Source organism: Bos taurus, chromosome 2, assembly GCF_002263795.3.
Source record: "Bos taurus isolate L1 Dominette 01449 registration number 42190680 breed Hereford chromosome 2, ARS-UCD2.0, whole genome shotgun sequence".
Taxonomy (NCBI): domain Eukaryota; kingdom Metazoa; phylum Chordata; class Mammalia; order Artiodactyla; family Bovidae; genus Bos; species Bos taurus.
Window position 1 is genome coordinate 43,267,700 of NC_037329.1, and position 10,990 is coordinate 43,278,689.

At 38.8% G+C, this 10,990-nt stretch overlaps 1 protein-coding gene across 1 annotated transcript; it reads right to left on the reverse strand.

Annotated features, from left to right (window-relative positions):
* Positions 1 to 354: 354 nt before the first annotated feature.
* LOC785568 (mortality factor 4-like protein 1) lies at positions 355 to 1,494 on the reverse strand. Its single transcript, XM_059878284.1, is given in 2 exon segments — positions 355 to 686; positions 689 to 1,494. Coding segments are annotated over 2 exon segments (966 nt in total). The 5' UTR covers positions 1,482 to 1,494; the 3' UTR covers positions 355 to 513.
* Positions 1,495 to 10,990: the final 9,496 nt, after the last annotated feature.

A 10,990-nucleotide genomic window follows, 5' to 3' on the forward strand; every position in this document is an offset into this window, starting at 1 on the left:
ATTGTGCAGTAGTTTGAACATTCTTTGGCACTGTCCTTCTTAGGGATTGGAGTGAAAACTGATCTTTTCCCATCCTGTGGCCATTGTTCAGTTTTCCAATTTTGCTGACATATTCAGTGCAGCACTTTAACTTCATCATCTTTTAGGATTTTAAATAACTCTGCTGGAATTCCATCACTTCCACTAGCTTTGTTTGTAGTAATGTTTCTTAAGGCCCACCAGACTTCACACTCCAGGTTTTCCGGCTCCTGGTGAGTGACCACAACATTGTGGTTATCTGAGTCATTAAGACCTTTCTTGTATAGTTCTTCCATGTATTCTTGCTACCTCTTCTTCTTTTTTTTTTTTTTAAGGAGCTGTAACTCCTTTTATTTTCTCTGTTTAAAATCAAACAGAAAACAAACATCAATTTTATTATACACGAACATTTCCAAAGTACATTGTTTGTACAAGAGAAGGACTAAGAAACAAAAAGGTGTTTACAGAGATCAAACATGGGTGGGTACACGTGCCTCACACAGCTTTCCGATGGTACTCAGGGGGAGCCACTTCATAATCACTGGCACTAAACAAAGTTGCAGAATTCTTTGCCAGGTACTTTAGGAAATCATGAAGATAATTCAGTAATAAAGCAAGACTCTTCTCATCCAGAGGTGTATAGGCCAACATTGCTCCAATTCGTACAGTCTCAGGAGATGTGGCGCCCCGTACACCTGGGACATGGGTGCGTCAGGGTGGTCCGCAAGGATCTCAGCGTACTGCGGCCTCTCAAATTTGTAGAGCAGTTGAGTGCCCAGCATCACATTGAAGTACTCCTTTATCCCAGCCACAACCTCATTGACTGCATACTCCTTATTATCTGTGTTTCCTCGAGATTTCTTGTAATTTGCATAATCCTCTAGAATGGAATCCACGTTCTTCTTGGCAGGAAGATAGAAGAGCTGTTTTTGCCGGGTAATTAAGTCCCAGTCATCGACAAGCCATGGCTTCGGTTCTTCGGGAATCTTGACTTTTACTTCAACCCTGCTCATGAATGTCTCTTCATTTTCAACAGTAGGATCTACTCTAGCCCTTTTCTTGCGAGGAGGCTGAGGTGTCTCACTGGTGCTGCCACCACCTCCATTTCCAGGTGTCTTCTGTTTGTTCTTTTTTGTTTTCACGTCAAGATATTTCTGCTGCAGCCCAGCAGTTTTCTTTCCAGGGGCAGCCCCTCGCATCTTCCCCTCTGCATACTGCTCCTGATTGGCTTTCTGAAGTTCCCTCTGTTTCTGTAAATTGGTATCCACATACTTGAGTACTCTGCTTTCTGGAACCCATTCATTCCAATTTTTATTCCAACCACTGTAATGGATGAAGTATTTGACTTGTTTATCCTTTATGGCAACTTTTACACACTTTGCTTCATAAAGAAGAGGCCCATGAAAGCACAGCACTCTCTCACCCTCCTGGAATTTAGGCTTCGGGTCCTGCTTCGGCGCCATTTATAAAAGATTTACCACCACCGCCGCCGCCTCCTCCTTCTCCCCCTTGCTACCTCTTCTTAATCTCTTCTGGTTCTGATAGGTCCTTACCATTTCTGTCCTTTATTGTACGTATCCTTGCATTAAGTGTTCCCTTGGTATCTCTAATTTTCTCAAAGAGAGTTCTAGTTGTTCCCTTTCTATTTTTTTCCTCTATTTCTTTGCTTTGTTCAGTTAAGTCCTCCTTATCTATCCTTATTATTCTCTGAAACTCTGCATTCAGTTGGACTTACCTTTCCCTTTCTCCCTTGCTTTTCACTTCTCTTCTTTCTTTAGCTATTTGTAAAGCCTCCTCAGACAACCACTTGGCCTTCTTGCATTTCTTTTTCTTTGAGATGGTTTTGGTCACTGCCTCCTATACAATGTTATGAACCTCTGTCCATAGGTCCCCAGGCAGCCTGTCTACCAGATCTAATTCCTTGAATCTAGTCATCACCTCCACTGTATAATTGTAAGGGATTTGATTAAGGTCATGCCTGAATGATCTAGTGATCTTCCCTACTTTCTTCAATTTAACCTTGAATTTTACAATAAGGAGCTCATGATCTAAGCCACAGTCAGCTCCCAGAGTTGTTTTCCTGACTGTATAGAGTTTCTCCACCTTGAGCTGCAAAGAACACAATCAATCTGATTTTAGTATTGACCATCTGGTGATATCCATGTGCAGAGTTGTCTCTTGGATTGTTGGAAAGGGTATTCGTTATGACCACTGTGTTCTCTTGACAAAACTCTTTTTAGTCTTTGCCCTGTTTCATTTTGTGCTTCAAGGCCAAACTTGCCTGTTATTCTGGGTATGTCTTGACTCTCTACTTTTGCATTCCAATCCCCTATGACGAAAAGGACATCTTTTTTGGTGTTAGTTCTAAAAGGTCTTGTAGGTCATCCTAGAACCAGTCAAGTTCAGCTTCTTCAGCATCAGTGGTTAGGGAATAGACTTGGTTACTGTGATGCTGAATGGTTTGCCTTGGAAACAAACAGAAATCATTCTGTCATTTTTGAGACTCCATCCAAGTACTGCATTTTGGACTCTTCTGTTGACTATGAGGGCTACTCCATTTCTTCTGAAGGATTCATGTCCACAATAGTAGATATAATGATCTTCTGACTGCAAGAGTCACCTTAAAAACAAACAGTTTTAATTCCCAGGCATTTGCATATAGACTATCCATATATTTTTCCCTTTAATACAGTTCAGTGGCTCTCAATCTTTAGGATATATAAAAATAGAATACAGAGTTAATGGGTATATATTTTGTAGGCAAGTTTCAGAATTTTCTAGTGTTCTTCTGGCCATACAATTTACTGACTTCACAAGGTTTTCTCTTAGGCCTCTACTAAATTTGTTTTAGGTATTTTCCCAGAGGATGCTGATAGTTGAAACAAATCTAACAAGATAAAATAAACAGTTTTCATTTAAATTTAAAATAAACTCATTCTTAAATATTTTTAAATAGCTGATTTCATGCTTAGATAGGGATTAAAGTTTCCTACATAATCTGACTGAAAAATGCATAAAATGTGGTATGTTACCAAAAAACTTATCACTGAATGTGCCACTGGTTTAAATACTTTTACATAAAATTGAAGCTAGTAAATAAGTAAGTTAAAAGGAGTCTTGGCATGAACACAAATGTTGACTTACCACTGACAGAAAGGGAAAAGTAGAAAACTACATTCAAGTTGTTAGAACGTTCTATCTCTCAGTCGTGTCTGACTCTCTGTGACTCCATGGACTGCGATCTGCCAGGCCCCTCTGTTCATGGAATTTTCCAGGCAGAATAGCAGAATACTGGAACAAGTTGCCATTCCCTACTCCAGAGGATCTACCTGACCCAGGGATCGAACCTGTGTCTCTTGTCTCTCCTGCATTGGCAGGAGGATTCTTTACCACTAGCACCACCTGGAAAGCCCACTCAAGTCAGCTCTTCCCAAACACTATACTATTGAATACAAAACTGCTAAATTTCATCTATGTTCTGGCATCACTGCTCCCTAAGTTTCTGTACAGCACACTCCAACCTTGGTCATGTCCACACTACCACTACTTCTTTAATAGCAACTGGCTGATAATACTTGCTTCCCATCATGAAATTCCCAACCACAGACATGGTTGGAGTCATGACTATTTAAATGGAAACATGTTGAAGTAAGGATGTCAGTGTCTCACCTGGTTTATGGCAGGTTTTATGGTCAAGGAAGGAAATGAGGAAAACAGGAACTGTTTATTTACTTCCAAGTCTCACAAAATAGATTAGGATTTCCCAAACTGTTGTTAAGTCATCAGCCTCACAAGATATTCCATCAAGAGTTTGATGGACAAATGACTTTGGTAAATGGCAGGCAGTATGCCCCCTTCTTAGAGATTCACAAGGCACATTAAAATATTAGACAACACTTAGAAGTTTAAAAGTAAAGATATATGTTTCACACTAACCAGTGTTTCCAGACCTAGGGCATTTTGTAGCTAAAGGGTGACAGTACATGCTATCCCAAAATATGCTACTTGGGCATAAGAATCATTTTGACCTAAAGGCACTTGAAGAGCTAACTTCCCTTTTTTCTTGCTGAAAACAGAAGACAAAACTTTCATGTGAGAGCTGTTCTCCCTATGCCAGGAGGAAAGAAACATCCTTATCACCAGAGGCAGAAGTCGAGGCTGAAAGAACTCTATACAAATAGACCTTGTTAAAATAATTATCTCTCTATATTCTTTCCATTTAGTTTAATTATTTTTCACAATTGCCTTTCTTTATTCAACCTAGTATAAAAACATTTAAGTTTTGCCTGTCCTTTTGTGTCTTTGTTTCCATACAAGGGCTCCTGTGTCATGTAAAACTTACATTAAATAAATTCACTTTTCCTGTTAATCTGTCTTAATTTAATTCTCAAGCCCAGTTGGGCACCTTACATAGTACGGGCATGCCACCCCTACAAAACTGATTTTGTTTAGTACTTACTAGCAACCACTGAGAATGACTATTTTTCAGAACACACCATAGAAAATGCTACACCAGAGAAAAGCAAAGAAGTTAGTTTTGAAAATGTGTCTCCCATTTTAAGCAGAAATTCTTTACAAAACAGACAGATGATGGGATTATTACTCAATTTTCATGAGCATATCAAAGAATTATATTTTTTAAAAAAACTTTCCTTATACATTTAAAATAAACTAATAAATTTTCAGTTTGTTTTGATTATGTGTAATTCTTTTAAAACTTTCTTGGTGGCTCAGCAGTAAAAAGACCTCCTGCAATATAGGAGACATGGGTTCCATCCCTCAGTCAGGAAGATCTCCTGGAGAATAAAATGGCGACCCACTCCAGTATTCTTGCCTGGGAAATCCCATGGACAGAGGAGTCTGGCGGTCTGGAGTCCTTGGGGTCACAAAAGAGTCAGACATGACTTTGCAACTAAACAACAACAACCAAAAAAAGCATCCAATGTGAGAATAATTCTTCCATTCACACGTGATGTGGTCACAAAAAGTGAAGACTCTAGGATTCAATGACACAGTAACTGACCAGGTCTTTTTAGATACGTTAATTAAAGTAACATGCACAAACTAATCACTCAATAAATCCTTGTTGAATTGAATTGAATTGAATCACAATATCCTTATTGTGACTTCCCAGGTGGCACAGTGGTAAAGAATCTGCCTGCCAATGCAGGTTCAATCCCTGGGTCAGGAGGATCCCCTGGAGAACGAAATGACAACCCACTCCAGTATTTTTGACTCAAAAATTTCATAGACAAGGAGTCTGGTGGGTTATCGTCTATAGGGTTTAGAGAGTCAGACACAACTGAGCAACTGAACACACATTCACACAGATACTTAGTGAGATAAAACTTAAAAACAAATGAGCTACAGTCTTCCACCTACGATGTATATTATAAACCAATTAGTATATAAGCAAGTGGTAAGTAGAGAAATTCTATCAGTGTAGAAGGCAGAATCTATGTTGACTGAAATGCAATTTTTTCAAGTAAGGGAAGCAACAATTGTGGAAAAAAGTAAACTCTTCAGCGGGAAAGAACAATGGTCTCCACTTGTTGCTGCAGAGGCAGGAGCCCTTTCAATATTGTGTTATTTCAAATAAGTGCCTGCATCCAGGATCCCTTCTCCAAAGAGGTGCACCCCAGCTTTAACTGCTCTTCTTCCTTTACTCAGAACTCCAATTCCAGTTGTACTGTCTCCATATTAACAAGCCAGTACTTTCATTCTATTTTGCTTGTGCATTTTTGGTATCCCATAAGGCAACCCCTAGTTGTTTTGCCTTCAGACAGTATTACTGTATCGGTTAAAGTTCTGGCAACAGAGTTGCATAGGTTTTAAATGGTCTGCCTCAGTTCTATTTTCCCATAAGCCTTATTATTTTTCAGTTCAGATCAGTTCTGTTGCTCAGTTGTGTCTCACTCTTTGCAACCCCATGAATTGCAGGACACCAGGCTTCCCTGTCCATCACCAATTCCTGGAGCTTTCTCAAACTCATGTTCATTGAGTTGGTGATGTCATTCAACCATCTCATCCTCTGTCGTCCCCTGCTCCTCCTGCCTTCAATCTTTTCCAGGATCAGGGTTTTTTCAAATGAGTCAGTTCTTTGCATCAGGTGGCCAAAGTATTGGAGTTTCAGCTTCAGCATCAGTCCTTCCAATAAATATTCAGGACTTATTTCCTTTAGGATGGATTGGTTGGATCTCCTTGCAGTTCAAGGGACACTCAAGAGTCTTCTCCAACACCACAGTTTAAAAGCATCAGTTCTTCAGCACTCAGCTTTTTTTATGGTCGAACTCTCATATCCATACAAGACTACTGGAAAAACCATAGCTTTGACAGACCTTTGTCAATAAGGTAATATCTCTAGTTTTTAATATGCTGTCTAGGTTGGTCATAACTTTTCTTCCACAGAGCAAGCATCTTTTAATTTCAAGGCTGCAGTCACCATCTGCAGTGATTTTGGAGCCTCCCAAAATAAAGTCTGTCACTGTTTCCATTATTTCCCCTTCTATTTGCCATGAAATGATGGGACCATATGTCATGATCTTTGTTTTCTGAATGTTGAGCTTTAAGCCAACTTTTTCACTCTCCTCTTTCACTTTCATCAAGAGGCTCTTTAGTTCTTCACTTTTGCCAAAGGGTGGTGTCATCTGCATATCTGAGGTTATTGATATTTCTCCCGGAAATCTTGATTCCAGCTTGTGCTTCATCCAGCCCAGCATTTTGCATGATGTACCCTGCATATAAGTTAAATAAGCAGGGTGACAATATATAGCCTTCACAAACTACTTTCCTGATTTGGGACCAGTCTGTTGTTTCATGTCCAGCTCTAACTGTTGCTTCTTGATCCACATACAGATTTCTAAGGAGGCAGGTCAGGTGGTCTGGTATTCCCATCTCTTTAAGAATGTTACACAGTTTGTTGTGATCCACACAGTCAAAGGCTTTGGTGTAGTCAATAAAGCAGAAGCAGATGTTTTTTGTAACTTTATTATTTTTAGCACACAATTTTTCCTAATAGGAAGTTTTCCAGGAACATAAATTTCATGTTCTATCAAAAACTCCTTCAGTTATAAATTACTCTCTTAAGGGAACAAATGAGTAGCATGTTTTGATTATACAGGCTGTTGTTAGGTTGTTTCTTTAACCCAAGGATGTTGAGAGAGGACAGGAATTGGGAGTTTAGCTCTGTTATGGCTTGAATGATTTCAGTATCGTCCTAACCCTTTCATTTGCTCTCAGTCAGACTTGTTTCTTATTTCTGGAAAAATCACACACAACTCAGGGTTTTTGTAGATATTCTCTTCCTTGTTGTTTAAATCTTAGCTCAAATGTCAGCCTCCCTGAGAAATCTTTCCTGACCACCCTCTCTAAGGCTGTACTCTCTCAAACTTCTGTTCTATCACACTTCTCTTTTTCACTGCCTTCCTAACACTTAACATCTCCTGATCTATTTTGGGCTTGTTGGACCCATGAAAGACTGGACTTTAACTGCCTTTTTGACCAGAGAGATGAAGCAGGAGACCAGAGTGCTCACAGCTGAAGAAGTGACATACTGAGAAGGCCCCACAGCCTCTAATCCACAGTCTAAGTACCTGTGTTTCCAGTCTCATTTTATACTGCTTTCCCTAACAGCTTCTCACCACAACCCTAGCCATTCATTGAAACTTTTGGAGGAACAATCAGTCTCCTACTTTGATCTTAGGCCACACCCCACTCTTGTTAATTCTTTGATAAATCCCCAGTGTCTAGAAGATCCTGGCTTCCAGGAGGCTCTACAAAAATATTTCTTGATTACATGATGTAATAGAAGAAAAATTACTAACTGAGAAATGAAGAGATTTTTTTTTCTGGCCAGTTAAAATAACCCTTAAATAGCTGAATCTAGTCCATTTGTTTTTTCTCCCCCATGTTTCTGTGCTTACCATCTGATTGGTTCTCAATGTATTATATATGGATGAACATACCTACCATATTTTCAAATTCTTTTTATTTTCTGTGTTTTCTTATGGAACATTCTTCAGCTGTTTTCCCTGTTAGCTTTGATGTTTTTATAAAATCTGTATCATCTAAAGGCAATGATATAAAAACAATTAGAGTTGAGTTAGTGGATGCCTTAGTGACTCAAACAAGTTGAGTAAGGACTTCCCTGGTAGCTCAGATGATAAATAATCTACCTGCAAGGCAGGAGACCCGGGTTCAATCCCTGGGTCAGGAAGATCCCCTGAAGAAGGGAATGGCAAGCCACTCCAGTATTTTTGGCTAAAGAATTCCATGGACAGAGGAACCTAGCAGGTTATATAGTTCATGGGTTGCAAAGAGTCAGACATGACTGAGCAACTAACGCACATACATGTTCTAGAAGAGACACATGCTTCAAAACAGATAATAGATAACAAATTGAAGGATCTAAATATCCAAATTTAGAGTGTTTTCATGTTCATAGAGTCTTATGTCTATTATTGGCATAAAATAAATGAAAGTAAGTTTTAGTCCCTAGGATTATTTTTTTAAGTATACCATAAAATTCAAGTGTTTCCTTTTTTCCCCAAATCCAACCTCCAATTTCAAAGAATTATTCTCTAGAAAAAAAGGATAATCTCTTTTCTAGATCTGTAAAAATCAAAACACTTAAGTTGGAACTCACATTTAGATGGTATTCCATAATAACAAAATCACCAAATAAGCCATAAGCTTTTGAACCAGACAAACAGCAATATGATAAGAACATATGTTCCAATTTTTTATGTAATGTTTGTATTTAGGTTCGTGTCATACAGCGACAACTACAGTGATGGGTATGGGCACTGGTTGTAGTTGTTACGTTTCTTCATTCACCTAACATCACTATGTTATAATCATAACATATTATATATAAGTCATGATTATAATATGCAAATTTAATACAGATGAATATTTATGTCTAATTAATATATAGAAGTTCAGGTACACAGCACTTTATTCTAGCTCAAAAGATTAAGCCCCACCAGCTCCCACAGCTGTGCTATTGTCACATTTTAATGGGGCTACAAACACATTACCCTGCCTCGCAAATAGGAAGACACTTTGCTTCCTCTGAAGAGTAATTTCAAATGTAAACAAATACTTTTAAAATAAAAATATTGGAACACTGAGTCTAGTGCAGCTGCAAATAAAAAAGATTAGAAAATGAAATGTTCCCACCTACCATAACAAGTGAATTCACTATAGATGAAGCATTTTTCTATTAACTGGTACCATGGGACTAGGTGACTTAGCTGTCAATAAATTTCCCATGGGGGTGCTAGGCACAAATCAGTGCAACAGTAATGAATCTCATCCTATTTTACCTCTCTTCTAAAACCATTATATAAATTGCTTCAATTCTGTATGAAGGATAAACACAGCGGGCTAAGGGATAAAAAAGGACAGGGAGCACTTGGCGTTACCACACTGGTAGTCTCACATAAAGTTTACACCAGATTCACTACACAAATATAAGCTATCAAATAATAGCTGTTACAGTTATGTTGTTGTTGTTATGTAATGATGATGATAAGTAATACTTATTGAGCTGCTAAGATATACCAGCCTTTGTTCTATTAAGTATTAAGAGCTAACGTATGTCAGCTCACTAATACAAGCTCCACTTTAACAATTAAGGAGACAGGAACTGAAGAAGTTAAGTAACTTGTCCAGGGTCACATAACCAATAAACAGCAAACCCTAAATTCCCTGCTGAAACTGAGCAGGACCCTCTGGGATTCCTTAGCACAAAAGCCTTTCTGTGTTCCCACATTTCTTTTTTGTGGGGTGGGGTGCACTGGGTCTTTATTGCTGCCCAGAGGTTTTCTCTGTTTTATAGAGAGCAGATTGCTATCTCTGAGATAGAACTCATTTCCCCTACACTGGCACACAGATCCCTATCCACTGTGTCACCAGGAAGTCCTCCATTTCTTTATTAAAGGACTAGGCTTCATTCAGCCTCCATGACCTTCCCTGAGTTCCAATGGGCAGGTTCAAACAGTCACTGATTAAACAAGGGAGAGGATGTGGAAACAAGGGAGGAACAGTCAGGAAACAATAGTGCAGCCCTGGGGCAAGGTTCAAACTACTGCACAACTGTACTCATCTCACAGGCTAGCAAAGAAATGCTCAAAATTCTCCAAGCTAGGCTTTAACAGTACATGAACCAAGAACTTGCAGACATTCAAGCTGGATTTAGAAACAGTAGAGGAATCAAAGATCAAATTGCCAATATCCGTTTGGTCATAGAAAAGCATGAGAGTTCTAGAAAAACACCTACTTCTGCTTTATTGACTACACCAAAGTCTTTAACTATGTGGATCACAACAAACTGTGGAAAATTCTTTAAAAGATGGGAATACCAGACCACCTGACCTGCCTCCTGAGAAATCTGTATGTGGCTCAAGAAGCAATAGTTAGAATTGGACATGAAACAACAGACTGGTTCCAAATTGGGAAAGGAGTACATCAAGGCTATAGCTATATATATTGTCATTCTGCTTATTTAACTTATATGCAGGGTACATCATGCAAAATGCTGGGCTGGATGAAGCACAAGCTGGAATCAAGATTGCCAGAAGAAATATCAATAACCTCAGATATGCAGATAACACCAACCTTATGGCAGAATGAGAAGAACTAAAGAGCCTCTTGATGAAAGTGAAAGAGGAGAGTGAAAAAGTTGGCTTAAAACTCAACATTCAGAAAATGAAGATCATGGCATCTTCATCCCATCATTTCATGGTAAATGGAAGGGGAAACAAAGGAAACAGTGACAGACTTTATTTTGAGGGGCTCCAAAATCACTGCAGATGGTGACTGCTGCCATGAAATTAAAAGACACTTGCTCCTTGGAAGGAAAGTTATGACCAACCTAGACAGCATATTAAAAACCAGAGACATTACCTTGTTGACAAACAAAAGTCTGTCTAGTCAAAGCTATGGTTTTTCCAGTAGTCTTGTGTGGATG